At 38.4% G+C, this 19,139-nt stretch overlaps 1 protein-coding gene across 2 annotated transcripts; it reads left to right on the forward strand.

Moving 5' to 3' along the window:
* The first annotated feature begins 1,853 nt into the window (after positions 1–1,853).
* On the forward strand, positions 1,854–13,237 carry LOC103715812 (phosphatidylinositol N-acetylglucosaminyltransferase subunit C). Of its 2 annotated transcripts, none has more exons than XM_017844868.3 (2): positions 1,854–2,216; positions 11,893–13,237. In XM_017844868.3, exon 2 carries the CDS (start codon positions 12,075–12,077, stop codon positions 12,981–12,983), a length of 909 nt encoding a protein of 302 aa, XP_017700357.1. In that variant the 5' UTR covers positions 1,854–2,216; positions 11,893–12,074; the 3' UTR covers positions 12,984–13,237. The 2 variants fall into 2 exon arrangements, with proteins under 2 accessions (XP_017700357.1, XP_038971506.1); XM_039115578.1 differs by lacking the exon at positions 1,854–2,216 and adding an exon at positions 4,334–5,494.
* The last annotated feature ends 5,902 nt before the right edge of the window (positions 13,238–19,139 follow it).

Raw genomic sequence — 19,139 nt, forward strand, 5'->3', positions numbered from 1 at the left:
AATTTGGTTCTTGCAAACATGGAGACATTTTATGAACATAGCTCACATTCGCTAGTTCAAATTTTTTCAAAACTTTCTATGTCTTAAAAGCAAAGTTCCAAGCATTGCGTAAGAACTTGCTTGAGAACTAATACATTTCTATATTATGTGCGTTACACGGCGTATATGCTAAAAACCTATCATGGAAGCCCGTATATAGAATTGTCACTACTGAAATATAAATAAGATGTAACTTATCTAACATCTCAGAGATTTATCTTTATCAAATAGATCATTGACAAATAATGCTGAGAAAATAGATGGCTGCTAGAGACTTCAGATTCAGGTTATCCCTAAATATCAAGTTATGATAAGCATTGGCCTCATATTGCAGATATGTCAAATTATGACCAAAAGGAAAATTATTGATACACCAAGATCATGTGATCCTATAGTCTAGCAAGCAATTCTCATTGTTAATATTTACAGTAATTGTAAACAAAAACCAATAAATTAAATAAAAGATACTGATTAATTATTTATATTTATAAAGAATATTGACTCCTTTTCATTACCTATTAGATCAAAGCATATATAGATAAACAAGTTGAAATTTTGAATAGTTTATCTAAATACAATCATTTGTCTATCGAAGATACGCCACATGCATTTTCACGCCACCATCTTAAAGTCAAACACTTTAAGAGGATATTGCTGCATCTGAGTTTGATAGATAAGAGTTTCTGTAGCAAGCCACTTCATTATTTTTTAAACAAGGAAATACTATATTAAATAGGCAAGATGATAAAAAAGGAAATTGGTGCCCAATACTGAGATGTCATCTCAAAAGCTATAGGTTTATAAGCTGCCTCTCATACTCAAATCTTATTAATATGTACCGGCTTCAGGGCTGATCCAATTCTTAGGCGACTGTTTAATATATATGTATAATAAATTCAAAAAATACTAGGTACAAGGCCAAATAGGATCGTTTTTCAGTATCAATTTCTACTCGACCACATTAAAGCGGTCAAAAATAAAAGGCTTCTTTCTCACCCTCACTATCTTTTCAGGATAGATTTCGTTTTTTTGTCTCTTGTACTATTTGAATTTTTCTGTACAAATGAGAATTATGAATGAAAAATCATTTTTTTCCTATCAGAAAGACTAGTGTTTGAAACAAGCAAAGCGGGAGGTAGGCCCGCAAAAAAAAATCAATAATTACTAATTAGATCAGTTATTCTACTTGCCTCGGTGGTATAAGGCCCCTGCCCCCAAAAAGGGCCGTTTGCCCAGGCGGCAGCAACGTTGCAACCATTCTTAAAGCGGCAAAGCCGATCCCAAACTCCGTCTTCCCACTTTCCAGTTCCCCGTTTGGTTCGTCTTCTCGGCGTTCTCGACTTCTCACAGGCGAGGTTAGGCGAGGTGGCGGCCGCGTCGTCGTGGCGACAAGCGTCACAAGCCGACAAATGCATTGGGCCGCCCCTGCCTCTCTCTCTCTCTCTCACGCCGTTGGCTTCCTCTCTCTATATCTACTGATCTCCACGAAGCTCCCCTAAACTCCACTCCTGCTATTCGAATTCTCGATCGAATTCGTTTAGCGTCCGTTTGAAAACTTGGAATTAAGGAGAAAGGAATGGAATGGAAGGGAAAGTAAAAAATTTTGATGTTTGGGAGTTTTTTATTGGAGGAAAAAGAAAAGAAAAGGAGGAAATATCAGGAAAAATTTAGATCTCTAATTCTCTCTTTTCTTTCCTTCATAAGTGGAAGGATTTGGAGAGAAAAGAATTGAAACTTAAGCATGCCCCTAGGATATTTTAGTAAAAATATTAAAAAGGTATGTTTTTTTTTTTGTTTTTCTCTCCAAACTTTCAAAGAAAAAAAGTATTTTTTTTTTCTCCTAAAACTTCGAAACAAGAGAGGGAGAAAAGCCCATTCTATTTCTTTCTTTTCTTTTCGCTCCTCATTAAAGTTTTCTTTCTTTTCTTTTCTCCCCAAAACTCCAAAACGGAGGCTTAGGGGCGCTCGAAATGGATCGGTTCTTGCGGTATATGGGGAAAAAATGGATGTAAGAGAGGCAGATCGCCCGGTTCTTGATGCGTTTTCGACCTAACCGAGGAGAAAGCACTCTCTTTTCTCTTTTTCGAGGTGTCCACAGCATTTTTTGGGGCGTCCGCGCAAAAGAATTCGTCTCCTGGAGGGCTCTGTCATGGAGTACGATCCCTCTGATAGCAGCGGTAAGTCGAATCGACCTTTCTTGTGGTGTAATGGCGATTTCTCGCGTGTTTCTGGGTTCTTGGTTCGATAATTAGAGGGATTTCTTTTCAAATCTTGTACTGGAAAGAACCTTGGCGTGGATTAGTTGGACTAGCTCGGGTAGCTTGGGAGTATTGCAACATTGGACAATTACGGTTTAGAGTTAGATTTGTTGGTAATTAGGCCTAGCTTTCTTGAATCCTTCATTTTTTTCATGAAATATTTCTTCTTCGGTTCCTGTATGCTAGCTGGTGTTTAATTTGTAAGCCGAACGGGTTGAGCTCTGGTTCTTGGAAGAACTAGGGTTTTTATAGGTCAGAGTTCATGTTTTTCCTGTGCCCCTTGCATCGGATAGAGGTTAGGGTTTAAATCAGGTAATATATATATATATATATATATATATATATATATATATATATATATGTAGTAGCGAGGCTTTGTTAGCATTTAAGATAGTCTGTCTTGATTGTGAAACCTGAGTTGGGCTTCCGAAATCTCAGAAGTGCAAATATTTTGCATTGAAGGCGTCTTGTACTTTATAGGGTGCAAAGGGAAATATACTTGTATTTAATTTCCACGCTTGTGATTGGAAGCATCGGACGTGGGAATCCAAGCTGCTTTATGAAATTCAATATCTAGCTCGTAGCCTTACTTATGCGAGGCGGGTGCTGGATGCGGACCACATTCTGCTTGAGGAAGACTCAGCTACGATGATAGAGTGGATACGGAGCCGGAGTCTCGGTGTGAGCTCGAGCATGCTGCTTTGTAACGTTTGTAGACTCTTAAGCGAGAATGGTCTCTCGTGGGTCACACACGTCTACAGGGAGGCGAACAATGCGGCCGACTGGATGGCTTCATTTGCATCTGACTAGGTGGCTTCATTTGCGGCCCACCACTTGGGAGGGTTCATCTGAGGCGATTGTGCCTCAGTCTCTTTGTCATCTTTTTTTTTCCTGATTTTGTAGGTTGTACTTACGCCCGGCATGTGTAAGTTGCAGTTACACCAAAAAAAAAAAAATCTAGCTCGTAGTGTATAGAGTCATTTTCTTCTATTTAAAAGATACAAAGAATTGCAAACGGGGACCCTAGCACATTAGGCTGTCACGAACATTTTATAAAACCTGAGGGCAGGAAAAGGGTCCCGCTAAGTTACAAGACTCTCTTGACTCTAAATCTAAAAGCAACAGGAATAACCTGATTTCTCATGGTTCGGTACTTTTCATGTTGGTAAGGATACTTACGAGTTCCCTTTATTTCTATCATGTTACATTACTCCACATATTTGAGGGATAGTCATGAAAACCTGATATTGTTGCTTCTTAATTGCAAAGGGAATGAAGAATCTGCTCCTGAGATGCTAATATGTGCTACTAATATGAACTTTGTAAAGGATGTGAATATCCAAATCATTTTATTTTCTATACACTACTAATTAATTACACTTTTGAGTTCACCAGGTCTATTTCATATATCAGTGGAAGAGACTAATTAATTGTAATCAAATTGGAATTATTAGAATTTTATGTAGCTAATCAACTAGTTCATTAACATTTCTAATTTATTACAAGGATCCATGGTTTTCAGTTTTACTTAATCAATGGTCTTTTTCATCAAAGCAGGTGATTAAATGTGGTTTTGTTGAACCAGAAGTAGACTCATGCTTGAAACTTTAGAATGTCTTCCCTGGAAAATTGCATCTAGTGGTTCCCCTTAAAGGAACTTGAAATTGTTATTCATACCTAACTTGGGTGAAAATCTTTCCTCCCATGAATCTTGGGAGCTCTGTAAATTGGATGATATATAGCAGCATTGGGGAGGGAATCTGATAGAGATGAGTGGAATTTGGATTGGGGATTGAGCTGTATCTTGCTGGCATTTCATGTTCAGACATCTAATTTGAATAAAAGTGAACTACTTGCTATATAGAGCACAAAAGTTTAAATGGATTAAATGAATTAGCTATATTATCGATTGAAAATAGTATTTTAATAAATCTTAAGTATAAAAGTTTGATTAGTAATTTTGCATCTCAAAAGGCTACACGAAATATTTTTAAATAAATTTTTAAAGTATTTTGTACTTATTAAATTTTTTTCATCATTTTTTGAAAAAAAGGCCTTCTTTAGTGAGTTCGTCTTAGACCTCCAAATGCATTCGGCTGCCCCTGCTGACATTGATAGACATTACACAGACTTGTATATGCGCCCATTAGGAAAGGATCAAAAGACTCATTTTCAGGGGATATAATTATCCAAAAAAAATGATCCCCTTCAATAATCTCTTTTAAATGACAAGACTTTGATCATCTAAAACTTACTTTACGCTCTTATATTTAATTGTTACAGATATTTTTACGCATAGGGTGTGCATGTGGGCTTTGCTCTTTTGGAATGTTAGGTGTTAGTACAAAAACACATTATTTATCAAGTCTACTTCATAATGTTCATCCATGAAACTACTTCATTGCCCGCGAAATGATCCGGTAATGCAAGATTATCACATACATTAATGTGCAACCCTGAATGTTTGAGTCAAAACAGGGTCAAATCAACAGTTTAAGTTAAATATTTAACTATTACTATATACTTAAAAAATATGATAATTGATAAACAAAAGTCTACCAAAATAAATAATGAATGTTTAATGTAATTAAGTGAAAGTATGTGAGAGGACAAGGAGTTGTTGAGATGAATAAGAAGTGTTTAGGTTAAATAAATTCATTGAATGAGTGAAGGAGAAGTTGTTTTATATAATTTGTATTTTTAGGTCAGGTTAAATAGGATTTGGGTTGAGTCAGGCCTCTCATTTTGCCGATCCAAATTAGATTCAGATATTATACGGGTCAAGCCATGTTGGATCAGAAAATATAAAATTTAGATCCGATATTTTTTTAGTCCTATTTTTGACCCGATCCGGCCCATGAGACTCAAAAAGTGAACGATTATTTTTTCTTTCTTTCTTTTTTTCTTTTTTTTCTTTCTAGAACGGATGTCTTATACAGTGCAAGTACGAATGCACTCAAAAAAAGCCGAAAATAATAAGTCTACCCGTTGGCTTCTCTATACTCGGCCTGCAACCAACCATGGCCCGGATATAGCTAAGCAGCGGATAGTATCGGTCCTCCTTTCATCGACCAAGAAACACATCATGGGACGGGACTGGAAGAGGTCCGGTTCCGTCGCCCACCATCTCGCTCTCTCTTGTTTCTCAAGCATTCCACCCGGAACTCCAAGGAATTCTCTCTCCTTCTTTTGCTTCTGTAAGTCCGATCTCTACCACCCACTCATGTTTTTGTTCCTCTTCTGATGTTGCTGCTGGTGTGGCTTCAATTTGAAGTTGCATACTCTATGTTTCATATCACATTTTGCATCTTCTTCCGGACTTGTAATTTCGGTTTTCCTTGCACTACGCAGTAGGTTTTCAGATGAATTATTGAACGCATACCACATGCATATACGTTGTTTGATTTAATGCATCAAAGGACATTATATTGTTGGTTTGTCAGCCATGATAGACACATTCTTTGATTCTGGTACTGGTTCACTGAATTACACCATGGATTGACTGCAACAGTCTCACGATCATCGTATTTGTGCTTCTCTTTAGTGTGCACTTTAAATTAAAAAAAATTAAATCTTTGCACAAACATGTGAAATTCTTTAATTCTTCTTCTTCTCTCTCTCTTTTTTGCCCCTCAAATTTCTCATGTCGTTATGTTAGTGGACTGATGCTATGAAGCACAATACCGAAAAATGTTTGGTTTCTTAGTGAGATTTGCTCTCCTTCTTTCAAGTCATGTGCTTTCATAGCAATGCTGAACCAAGTAGAAAGATAAGAAGAGATTAGAATAAAAAAGTTAACCGATTTAAAATGTGCGCTATGTCATTAATGGACTTAGTTTTTGAAAACGGATTGGACCGTGTTTTAACATTCCTGTGTCTAACCTTTTTTATTTTTATTTTTTTGGCTTTTCCTTTTCTTTTCCACTGATATGTTGATGTCTTTTACAAAAACATCCACTTAGTGTCTGGGTAGAGAAGCTTGATGTGCTCAGTCAGCTTGGAGTCTCCCAGTGGATTAATATATCTTTGTATTTTTAGCAGTCTGGATTTTCTTTTTTTTGAACTTGATGACCACGTTCTAGTGGAATATGCCTAACTGCTTCTGTAACAGGTGAAATTGTACCATTGGTCTTTTATCAAGTGATGCACCCAATTTCTTTTGCACTAAAAATATATTCATCATTTACTAATAATCAACTCCATGATCTATTAGATTTTTTGTGCTGTCTTTCATAATCCACTGACCTAGAAGTTAGAACTCCATAAAGAGTTTATCTTCTCATTTCATACTTAATAGGAAGCTTGCCTATTATTGAGAGAATTGATGCCCTTATATATCCGGGTGTCTTGTGTGCAAGGCACGTTCCCTAGTACTGGTTATACTGGAAGAATTCCTAACTGAAACTAGAGCCTGAATCTCATCTACTTCACAACACCTCTTTCTCTTCCTCTAGGCGCAAACACCACACCAAACCACCACCCCACCACGCCGCCACCCACCCCCCCCCCCCCAAAAAAAAAAAAAAAAAAAAACCCACCTTCTATAGAGATCATGATGCCACGAAGGGCAAGATCCTATGCCCTCAAAACACCACCACCACCACTTTAACTTTCAAATTCCTTTCCAGGCCTTAATTGTCTTTATGGCATATGCCAATAGAAGGGCACATGTGGAAATGGTGATATCTTGAGCAATTTTAACTTAAAAACCGTAATATCTTTCTTTTTTCTTTTAATAATCTTGTTATATCACAAGAACAACATTCCTCTTCAAATCTGTTGTGGATCTCTTATGAACTCTCCGATCTAGTGCAACAGTCTTTCCTTTTTTTTACTTGAAATTTCTGGTTAGGGTGAGGCAGAAATACAAGATATGGGGACAAAGGGATTCATTTTGTGTCTTATTGGGCGGTCAATACTCAATATCATGTCGACAACGTTGGGGAATATCAATATGCATTATCTGATTTCTGTTCTTAAGGTCCTAATTTAGTCAAAAAAAGCTCTTCTTTTATTGGAAATAAATAATAACAAACTAATCAAATATTTGACATGTACATTAACATTGATAATGATGCACAGAACTCTTCAGAAGACATCTGCCTAGGGTTTATGTTTGGTATATATATATTATCGAGAAATGGATGGCTAAAAAAACACCACAGCTAAAAAACTATTGAAAATTTCCTGATTTATCTCGAAGTGATTGATCCATAACCATTAAGGCTTGCCAACTATTCGGGTTGGCATCTCAAAATGGTTATTATGGACTTTCATTCAATAGTGACGTCCACAAGACAGGACTGGATTTGTATCTGAGATTCAAGCACCTCTCCTGTTAGTTTGGATCTTAAGTACGATTCTTCATGCTTATTGGTCTGGATATCTATGTTGTAAGTTGAAATCACATTGATCTAAGGCAAACAATTCAAACTTTTAGATACTATCCATTGTTGTACTCATATCAATTCACCTGCTATGAGTGTTTAAGGTATGAGGGTTCGTAAAACCAATTTTCCTATGTTAGACTAATTCTAGTCACTTGTTCATTCAACAATTAAAAACCTTCAACGAAATCTCATTTATGAGCAAATGCACCTACCACCATGAGAAGCTCATAGTACCGTCTGGAGTACAAGCAGAGGGAGTTAGAGTGTTAGAACCGACCAATCTTCTTGGTGCCCAATCACCTTACCTACATGCAGCTTAAACAATTTGACAAGTTTTTGGATATTTGTTTCATTCTAACTCTGCATTCGTATGCATATTCTGGTGGAGTTGCTGGTCACAATAATTCAGTTAAATAATTGAGTGTCTTTGTTTTTGGATGATCAATCAAATTTGTGGTAATATCTACAGGGAAATTGTGTAACTTTGCTAGTCAACATGCCCTGTCATATTTCGCTAAGATAGGTCTTTAAATAGTTGTGGAAATGTTTCCCTAATTTATCTCTTTTGCTTTAATTTCTATTTATTTGTTTATGCTCATGTATTATAAAACTTTCATGTTCTAATTAATTTTAATATAAATATTTTAATCGTTTGCTTAATTATTGCCTTCTGGCAAAGCACCATTTGGTCTCTAGTTTCCTGTTCAGTTCACAGCTGCCTTTTAAATCAATGGTTTCGCATTATTTTGGCACTATCACCACCAATATTTGAATATTATTGTCATTAGATTTTTGAATCTATGGAGTATGAACAATCCAATAAATTTAGTTTATCACGAACATGGTTTTTGGGAAACAAGCCATTTGTTTAATGATTGATGACGAATCTTTATACCATGAATATATAAAATTTGTTGATGACTCCAATCTTAGATGAAATAGTCAAGAATTAAGCCATTAATCATCAATATGGAAAGCTAACCTTCATTAACCTTATCAACTATGGCATTCTTAAGGATACTTAATTGGTGCAAAGCCATCATTCAGTGTGAATGTGAAGATTTGTATGTATTCTGTCAAATGAACTTGAGAATGTATTTTTCCTCACATGTTGGAGATTGATGTGGTATATGATCATGAAATCAAGTCCAATGATATATTGAAGATTGTATTTCATTATGTGGTATTATTAATGTCATAAACTTCAAATCTAATAATGTAAGCATCCATCTCAAAATCCTCTTCTATCTGCTGCCAATGCCCCAATTAATTTTTAGAAGTGATAAGGGCGAGCAGTCATTTTTCCCTTCTACCAACAATTTCTTTTCAAGGAACTTCTGATTGATGCTCTCATCATTTTTTTGTCTTTATCCATCTTTATATAGACTTTTGAAGTTACAATAGATCTGGGCATGTGTTATCTGAAGATAATATTTAGGTAGAAAGCACATTATTAAATAATGGCTTATAAGGAGCGAAGATATTAAGGATATAACGGGTTTGAATGCTTGCTAGTCTGAAATATGTGGGGACAATTCAGGACAGTTGTTAATAATATGGATAAATTGGGCTTGAAGAAGTTAATATTTAAAGAATTATAAAGGAAGTTTGTGGTGACATAATTGAAGGGTTTTGAGAAGAACTCTAGCTAAATATAGGCTTATTTAGATGGGTTTCTGAATATTTATATGGGGAAACAATGAGCGAAATGAAAAAAAAAATGAAAAAGAAATAAAATTTTGTCTGAACCTACACAGAAAGACCCGAGAAGGATGTTAGAGGTATTAAAAGGAAACATCCTGGGTGCCCTGCCTAGGCCTGATGGATGTCTTAATTGGCTGCTAGGTAGGTTTTGATGTGTGTGGTTTCTCTTTTGCTGTGCAGATGCGGCACTCTCTGTGCTGCATGTGCCACTGGCCAGTGCACTGAGGGGCCACCACTGCAGTGGTGCGGTGCTACATGCATGGTCAGTCCGGCCCCATCTGCAAGGCATGGACCAATGGCATGCACAGCAGGGAGGGGTCAGCATGCCCGTGGGCACAAGCAAAATGCAAAGTGATAATGACGTTTCTCCTTTAAGCATCAGATATGGTATTTTTTTCTCTTCTGTAGAAACATCTTTAGCAAAATTAGGACATTACTGATTACTGCATTTGATAGTTGCTTGGAATTGCATTTGAGAAAATCATCTGCAAGCCCATTAGGCACCATCCCTAATTGCATTTAATTTTCTTATTCAAGATTCTCTACAAGGCAATGCTACCTTCTCAATATTGGATCTCCTTGTGCTGACTCATATAGTATCTAGTCCCTTTTGGAATGTCAGTCTCATACATATGATTCCCAAAAGTGATCTTTTGGATTCTTTTATGTAATCCTCCACTACTTAACTTCATATGTTGAGAAAGAAAAAAAATTCATGCAAGTTTTGCTGATGGTAGGCCAGATTTTTTTTTCCATCTCATTTTCATCTCTTCCCTTATGTTGCTTCATTGCCTAGTTTTATGTAATTGATTTCCTCACTGTACCGCCATATACAACATTTACACTTAGGCATATCATACCAAGGGGACAGCAATTTATGCAGCTGCTCACTTACACAGTTTACTGATCGGGGACTCCTTTAATTTGGCCTTTAAGAATACCCACTCTTCCCTTAAGTCATATTAGCACAATCGATATAATGTTCCATATCCATTGCCCAGTCCCTTGATCGTATTATCAGCTGGCCTTCATGTGTCCACCCATCCATGATGTCTTGGTTCTTTAATTGATCAGTTGTCAAGATTGGCCATTCGGTGAAAGATTAATATGATCTGCTGAAGTCCATGTCTGAATAGGCCATCTGTGTATGCTTTATGCAGCTTCCAACCGCTTCACAGGTTTTGAGATTCTATGATTTAATTTATCGAGCATAGCATGACTTTCTACTTGCTCTCACTCATAGTGTCTCAATATGACTTTCCACTCCATAATTACATACAAATGAAGTGAACCTCTTGGGCCAGGTCTCAACTCACAAAGGAGAAAAGAGAACTTGATCTGATATCATAATTCTTGCATGACAATTATCAGTTGTTTCTGAAGTTGATGGCAGGGTGATTGAGCTTCAGGTTTATAATCACTTGATTTTTTTCTTGGATAGGAGATCCAAGAAAAGTAAAACTGCTATCATTCTACTATCAATTTGTGGTGCAACTTTGCCATTTCTCTGTGATCTTGTTGTCAGCTTGGATCTTTTTGTTTATCTAGATTTTACCTTCCAATTCTTCAATAGACTCCAAAAAGTGTTGGGGCTATACTGTTGTTTCCATTGATATTTACAAATCAGCTGCCTGCAATAGCCTTCAGCATTTTGTTTGTTGTTTTGAAGTTGCTTGGGGCCGCTGGTCCTCCTTTCCAGTCGCAAATTGCAGCTCTTGTTGCCAACTATGGACCCAACCTTTGGACTGCTTTGAAATTCCTGATCAAATATTTGGGTTCTGATCCATTGAAGAATTGATACCTGAATCCTAAGGTGCTGGTGAAATTAGATAAATGCTTGCTCTGCAATAGCTTACATTCATTATGATTGTCCCCTTCAAATGATCGAATCATCAAACTTTAGGTGCATGTAAATAAGGAGAAATAAGGAGAAAACCTTACTGTACTACCCCTTATGCCATGTTGACAAGCAGAAAACAAAGGAAAAGGAAGATATAAATCTAGTTTTGCTTGATGTGTAGACAAAATTGCAGTATCCTGAAAACATCTATACACATCTTCTATATTAATCTTATAGCTTTCATCTGACGAAGAATTATAGATTTTGGTTTATCTTTATCCACGCTTATAGTCTTCTGCCATTAAAAGAATCCAGCTAGACCGAGAACACCTCAATTGTTTACTTTTTAACAACAAAAATTGAATTCTCAATGCAAGGACTCACACCTAAGCCAAACAACTAGGTTAGTTTCAAGCAAGATCCTAATTGGATGTAGAGCCCTGTTGTTACAATCAAAGATGCAGCAATCTGCTGTATTTGTTGCATGTTTTGCTATCATGATCCTTTTTTTTACATTTTTCTTGATCATTGCATTGCTCTTGTAAATATGTACCCGCCAGCTATGATATGTGATACAGGACCATTGATCCATTGAGTGCCCTATTTATTGATAGAGGACCATTTTTGTGCACTCTAAAATCATCTCTTTTTCCTTGAGCAGGAATCAGTTAAACTGAGAGCTTATCAACCTGGGATGAAGGTGGTTCTCTGTATGGATTAATTGCATGAACTTTAAATTTACTAAATTGCAGGCATGATATAGAAAGCTATACTAAAAGATTGGAGGCCATATTTGAGACCTTCCTAAGTTGAACATTTGTCCATTAGTAAATTAGGTAGCATATGATGAAGGGTGCTGCAGACAGGATATCACATCGTCCAAAGTGGAAGAAAGTAGCCTACGGAGGAATGCAGCCGGGGTACAATGATAACTACAGTGATGAGTCATTCCTTGAAGCAATGGTTATGAATGCTAATGTTGTAAAGAGGGATCTGTTTAAGGTGATGCAAGACTCCGTTTCCATATCTCAGTATCTTTGCATCGTTGCTCTGGTGATTTCTGTCTGGATTCATACATTGGGTTCAGTCATTGATGAGACCTCTCTCCTTAAACTCGATGTTGGCCTTCTAGCACTCGGCTTTTCAGTTCTTTTGCTTACGACAAGTCAGCTTTCTCAGCAGCTTCTCTCTCGATATCTTCTTAACATTTCCTTCTTCATCAGTGGCTTGTACATTTTAGCGCCTATATATCATACACTCACCAGGTCTATCAGCTCAGACTCTATATATGCACTCACTGTGTCGCTTCTTGTGGTCCATCTCTTCTTGCACGACTACTCTGGTTCCACAATAAGACCCCCTGGTGCTCTGAACAATCCAACCTTGGCCAGCAACATTTCTTTGAATGCATCAATAGTAGCTTCAGTTCTAGTGGCTTCACGCCTCCCATCTAGGCTTCATGTCTTTGCCATAATGTTCTTTTCCCTGCAAATCTTCCTTTTTGCGCCGCTCATCGCATTCTGCATTAAGAAATACTCCTTCAGACTGCATATGTGGTTCTCATTTGCATTGATGATTATGACCTTGAGCGTTGTGTTCCAGTTGCATCGCATGCTCTTTGTTCTTTTGCTGGGTCTTCTGGTTTTCGTATCGGTTGTTTGCCCCTACTGGCTTATAAGGATACAGGAATACAAGTTTGAGATAAATGGTCCCTGGGATGAAGCTAAGCTCTGCTTTGATATAACTGAGTGAGAAACAGTATTCCTACACTTCCTGCAATAATTCGTTGAAGGCATGTCCAGAATGGATTGCAAAGCTATATGCTGCTTTAACGTATAGATCCTGTGGTAAAATGTCGATGTAACATTTGTATCAAATTTCTTTTTTTTTTTCATGCTGCTGTAATGCTGCTAGAAAGCAACTAATTATTTTCTTATTGTTGAATATTCCACACCTCTTGTCTGGATAGAAGCATCACAATTATTCAACACTGGTATTATATTCTAGGGTGGCGCACCTTGAACAAACCCATTTTTCGCCAATCCCTATTTAGTCTAACAATCTATGACCAGATGTGTGCCATGTTCAACAAGTTTGGTAAATTAGTTGGACTAACATGAGTGTTCAGCTACCTTTATTTTAAGTAATGCTCATTCGTAGAGTTGCATGAACCCAGGACAGCTTATGGGGTTAGGCTGTAGAGGTCATGCCTGGTTAAGAGTCTAGATCTAATTAAATTAAATCACATATACTGCAAATCCAATCACAAACATCATTTTGGTCTGCGATCAGCCCCACAAAAGCTATGCTACAGTGTTTTTTTCGCCACGTGGACTATAAATTGAGCCTACTCAAATGCTATTTATAACAATGATGGATCTAATTTAAAATTACTAGTTAGAAAGCATTACTTAGATTTTTTAGCTCTATATAATATATTTTTTTTGATCAAACCGGCATTTCATTTTATGGAGTTCTAATGTGAGTACAATCTATCGGATCAAGCGAAAGTAAATAGTACATGGGTGTGGATTGCATGTTAAGCTTGTCCACATGACCTCCTCGAAATGCCGGGCAATATAAGAGACGATCTAGTCTGTTGCACTGTTCGTCTTTCGATACACATGTGTTATTTGGCAAGAGGTCAACTTCCACACCAATCTGTAGGTGTCCCGTATCAACGGGTGGCCATCTCTGTTGATGGGTGCTAGGCCGACAGTCTATTCTTTGAGGGTGATCCCTCCACGGTGATTGACTAGATCTGGAGAGCGAACAGGTACGGGATAGCCCAATATAAGTATTCAAGATCTATCCGGTATACAATTAATGTGAGACTAAACATAAACTTGCATGGGTCCCCATTATAAAAATAATGTCGTAAGCCTGTTATTTGCTTGAGTCATTGTTTGCCTTTAAGATCGAGGAGGCCAGAGCTACCCTACCAAGCACCTGGTTAGTCTAAGTTCTATTGGTTGCATGACTATAATTTTGTACTTCAAAAAATTCCCGAACGGGCAGGATTAAGTCTTGAGGGTTAACACCACTTTAGGACTGCTCGCTTGAAGGCGAGAGGGTGTACCATGAGCTAATGCTCAGGTATTGAGTATTCTTATTCTTCACGTGCAATAGCTGTCATAATGAAATAATACCTCAAAAATAATGTCTAAATAACCACAATTAATAAGCATCAATCAGGTTAAGGTTTTTAAAGGGAAAGGATTGTTTATCAAAATGAAAAAGAAAAGAAAAGAAAAGAAAAAGAATGGATTCAGCAAGAGATTGTACATCAGTTTGGACCTTTCTACATCTCATGCTACAAATGAATGTATTCATTTATTAGCCTAATTTGCTATAGAATATGATTACTACTCTATTTAGTCTTCTTCTCACCCATTTTTTATCTCTCTTAAATTATATAAAATATCAAAACTATATACAAAAGTTTTAGTTGAACAGTTCAATGGGCCTCAATAACGTGTGCATGAACCTTTAATTTGCATGGTCAGCACCAAAGCCCTTCTGACACCACACATGGCGGACATACTGATTGTGCTCAACGTTCTGTTGTTGTCTCGTACCATTTCATGTGATCCAGCTTGGTTAGTGGAATGATTTGGAGACAAAGCCCTTTAACTTTGTAACCATTGACAGGGAATCCACACCAAAAAGATGATTCAAGGGTAGGTCTTGGGCTTATTTTCCATGCTCAATGATGTCCACTTGGTTCTCATCATATTTCTCCAACTAAAACTGGAATTAGATGCTCCAACAATGTATAGATCATTCGAACAGGACCTAGGAAACATCATCCCCTTAAATAAACAAAAAGGACCTAGGAGGCATTTGAGCATCACACATTCTAAGTAATAGTTCTAAGTGACATGCTTGGAGAAACAACTAATGGGATTATATTCTACATGGCATAGTCCTAGGCAATCATCATCAAAAAGAACTATAAAGTTCCAACATGCATATCTTCGAATCTACACAATCACAAATGGAGACAAGTTCACCACCACCATGACTTAACACCAGTCTTCTTCTGCAAATTCAAATTGGTACGATTTATCATTCTGTATGCTAAAGATTTATGTAAAAGTTCTGTATGGATTTGGAAGTGGTATCTGCCTTTCCTTGTAGTCTAAGGAACCTTTCTTTCCCTCCAAGGAGGGCGTCCACTGGGCGTCACCTTTCCTCTGACATGACACCTCACGCAATCGAATCGAATGGTTTCCTAGGTGTGAGGGCAGATAATAGCTTTAGTGCACTCATGCGGTTCTCTAGGCCTTGCCTTGATAAAGAACTGTCGATTCAAAGGACATAGCTCGAGCAGGCATGGGATGGTCTTACCTAGAATCTTTATTTGACTGGTCACAAATCAAACTTCTAAGTTAATGTTGAATTGGTCTTAGCATTCAAAATCACATCATTTGAGGACAATGTTATGAATGTATACTTGAATGCATCCGTCTTGGTTGAACTCTCCCTTATGTTGTTCTCTTTATTAAAACTAATACTGTGCATGTGCAACACATATGCTTTTATATCCAAAATATAGATGGAAGACATGTTTGGAGTGCTTCCATGGTAATCAGAGTTAGACAGGACTCAGCCTCGATTTTTTAAAAGAAAAATTATTAAATGCAAGGAGTCGAGCGTCAGAGTGGAAATGAAATGAAAGAGTTTTTATTATAATAGGAAGAGACGGCGTCCCTAAGATATCTAGCTAAAACGGGGGATGATTTGTGAGATTACATACATATATATTAGAAGAAAACTTCAATTAGATAGGATGATCACAACTACTCCTTCTTCTCACCTACATCAAATATATCAAAACCTAAAGTAATTTATCATCATGCCAACTTGCCCTAACTAGCAAGTTGGCATCTCTCTCCACTTGAAAGAGGTCAGAATGATGTATTACTGTCCTTCGTATGCATCTCAAAAAAAAAAAGTTATTTTGGTCGTATCTTTGTTGTGGTATAAAATTATACGTGAAGCATGGTGTCAAATTCAACAATTCTTGAATAGCCTGCATGTATACGACAAGGCCTCAACTCTATGGTTAGTTCCAAATGCCACTCTAGCCGATATAACTAAAATGCCACTCATGCTTCCGTACACTAGAGAAGACAGCCTAACATACCCAGCTGGCTGCTGGCACGTGCGCTCCCCGTGCCAATGCACCACTTGCATGTCCAAGGCTCCAAAAGCCACCAAATCTTCCAAACCAGCGGTCGAGATTCGATCCAATGGACCTGGCAGCTCAGTTGCAGGGTGAGGACTCTCCTCGGCACGTGTGGCCAACTCAGTGGCTCCAATTTTTTTAATTTCAACATGAGAAGAAGCTCCTTGGAAGTAGGGCTGTTAACGAGCCGACAGCTCGGCTCGGCTCGTTTCACAGAAGCTCGGGCTCGGGCTCGGTAACGAGCTCTGTATTGGGCTCGAGCTCGGGCTTGCTTGGCAAAGCAAAGGCTCGGGTTTGAGCTCGTAAAGCTCGTTTCAGTTAGAGCTGATCAAAATCCGAGTTGGACTGGGCTCGGATCGGGCTCTACAGCAGAAATTAAGCCCGATGGCCTTGCCCAGGCCCGGCCCGGCCCGACTGTCGAGCTTAAATTTTTATCCAGGCCCGATCCGACAGGCCCGATTTTTTCTTTGTTTGGAATCTGGAAATGAGCCAGAATGGCCTGACCAGGCCTGGCCCGATTTTTTTGGTCAGGCTGCTTTTCCTGCCCAGGCCCGACCCATGGGCCTTTTTTAATGCCCAAGCCCGAAAAATTTCGAACCGGGCTGGGCGGGCCAGAAGGCCCGTGATCAGCTCTAGTTTCAATTACGAGCTCCAGAACGAGCCCGAGCTCGCGATAACAGGCTATTTTTCTCTATGTGGTCAGATTTTTATGAATTATGGTGATGAAATAAAATCTTTTAGTGGGAGACTAGACCTCGTTTGGGCTCGTGAGCTGCTCGGGCTCGAGCTCGTTTGACTAACGAGCCAAGTCCGAGCCGGACTTTTACCGAACCGGGCTTTTACTGAGCCTAGTCTGAGCAGCTCGGCTCATTAACAACCCTACTCCAATGAGTTGCTTCCGGGTGGTGTTTGACCGTTGGGATCTCATTCGTGTGGAGGGGGCCACTGACCGTCCACCCACGTGTGATCCCTTTAGGCCGTACCTTTTGCATGGCTGGCTTACCCTGGGATTCCACGTAAGCTCCACATGGTTCCTTTAAGTTAATTACAACCATTACTGCATGTGGTTAGGTCTGCGGGGCCGTCAAACTTTTGACTTTGACCTAGCTCTTGCGGTTAAACAGGTGCTACCGGGTTCTGGTCGATATCGGTCGAACCCGTATCCAAACTCACAAAGTAACTTAGACTATGAACCGGCAATTGCAACGGTCCGCCATATTAGGAGTCCGGATTCTCTCAAATTCAGCACTAACATGGAGAGTCGCGCTGGCTGTAATTGAATGGACTTAATTGATGAATCAATCCTCTTCATTCAACTCCAAATCGGAGAAGATCTAAACTTTATAAGCGAAGTTTGATTTGATTTTCCATTACAATATTTTGAATTAATTGATCTATCTAACTATAATGGATGGTATAAGAGTACAATCTCGAGCTAAGATGAATATTAATCTCATAAAGTCTAGCATAACTGAGTCAAACATGACTAGATGAACTAGATTTAATGCAAATCTTGCTTAAACTCCTTGGTTGGTGCCCTCAATTATATCAATGCTAGCATAACTTCGTATACTTTTTTTCATCAAAGAATAGTAATTATATCTGCCAAAATAAAGTATACATAGAAAAGTGAATAAACTGAAGTAATATTTTTTTTTGAAAAAAATAGATCAAAAAATGTACTTCTGCTAGCCACTATTACATTTTTATATACAAATAACAAAACATGGCGCCGAAAATATTACCTTAAAATTATTGGTGCTGCTGGAAATTGGATCCGGGGATGACCGCGAATCGAGAAGGAGGAGCTTCTGAGGTCGTGCGCGCTGAGGTCATGACTGCTGAGAGTATGTATGCTTACCGTCGTCACGCTCGCCACCGAATTTCGGTGCTTTGACCATGTGCTCCGGGTGATCCACTTTTTTCCCAATAATTAGTATTTCCCTACAATAAGGAATACCAACAGGAATCATGCGTTAGTTGTGGTTGATAATTTTTTATCAATATTCTTTATATGTATAAATATTTCATTTGTGGTTGATAACGAATACTTTTTAACGGGTTTGGATTTTGGCTTTTGGAACCCGAAGAAGTGTGTGAGGAGAGAGAGACAGAGCATGCGGGGGCCAAGTGGGGAGCACGTGTGACCTCGTTCGGGGGGCGGGGCGCGTAGGCGACATCGGAAAACACGTGGGACAGCTTGCAGGCACAAGGTGGGGGCACACTTAATCATCATTCCCCATAAAATCTCAGATTTAATCATCATTCTTTAATTAAGTTGCTATTCTATCGACTAAGCGTCACTTCTTCCAAAATAACCCTATCAAATATGATAGAAGAATGTGAAGACCGGATGCCCCCGTCTGATCTATCCAGTGGAATTGTCATCTAGTCCGCCTGTACTGAGATGGCTCTGAGATGACGTACTCATATGTGGGGCAACCCACAGGTCGGAAAGAGTATAAGTAAAGGATGACCATCCCGTCTATCCGCATCGAATATTTTCTGTTGAAAGAAGGGTCCAATGGAGACTGCTACGCGGGCGGAGTTTCACCTCGCGCCCCCCCCCCCCCCCCCCCCCCCTCCTATCTTTTAGCAAAAATAAAAATAAAAATAAAAATAAAAATAAATATGATGGAAGAAATCTAGTGGATGGGATTGTTCAATGTATATCAGTGCTCATGGATGCCTTCCTAAACGTGCTATAAGTGTGACCT

This window comes from Phoenix dactylifera, chromosome 18, assembly GCF_009389715.1.
Source record: "Phoenix dactylifera cultivar Barhee BC4 chromosome 18, palm_55x_up_171113_PBpolish2nd_filt_p, whole genome shotgun sequence".
In the NCBI taxonomy this organism is placed as follows: Eukaryota; Viridiplantae; Streptophyta; class Magnoliopsida; order Arecales; family Arecaceae; genus Phoenix; species Phoenix dactylifera.

Bases quoted from the DNA above. Each gene is read 5' to 3' on its own strand.
- LOC103715812 (XM_017844868.3), top strand. From the start codon at position 12,075: ATGATGAAGGGTGCTGCAGACAGGATATCACATCGTCCAAAGTGGAAG.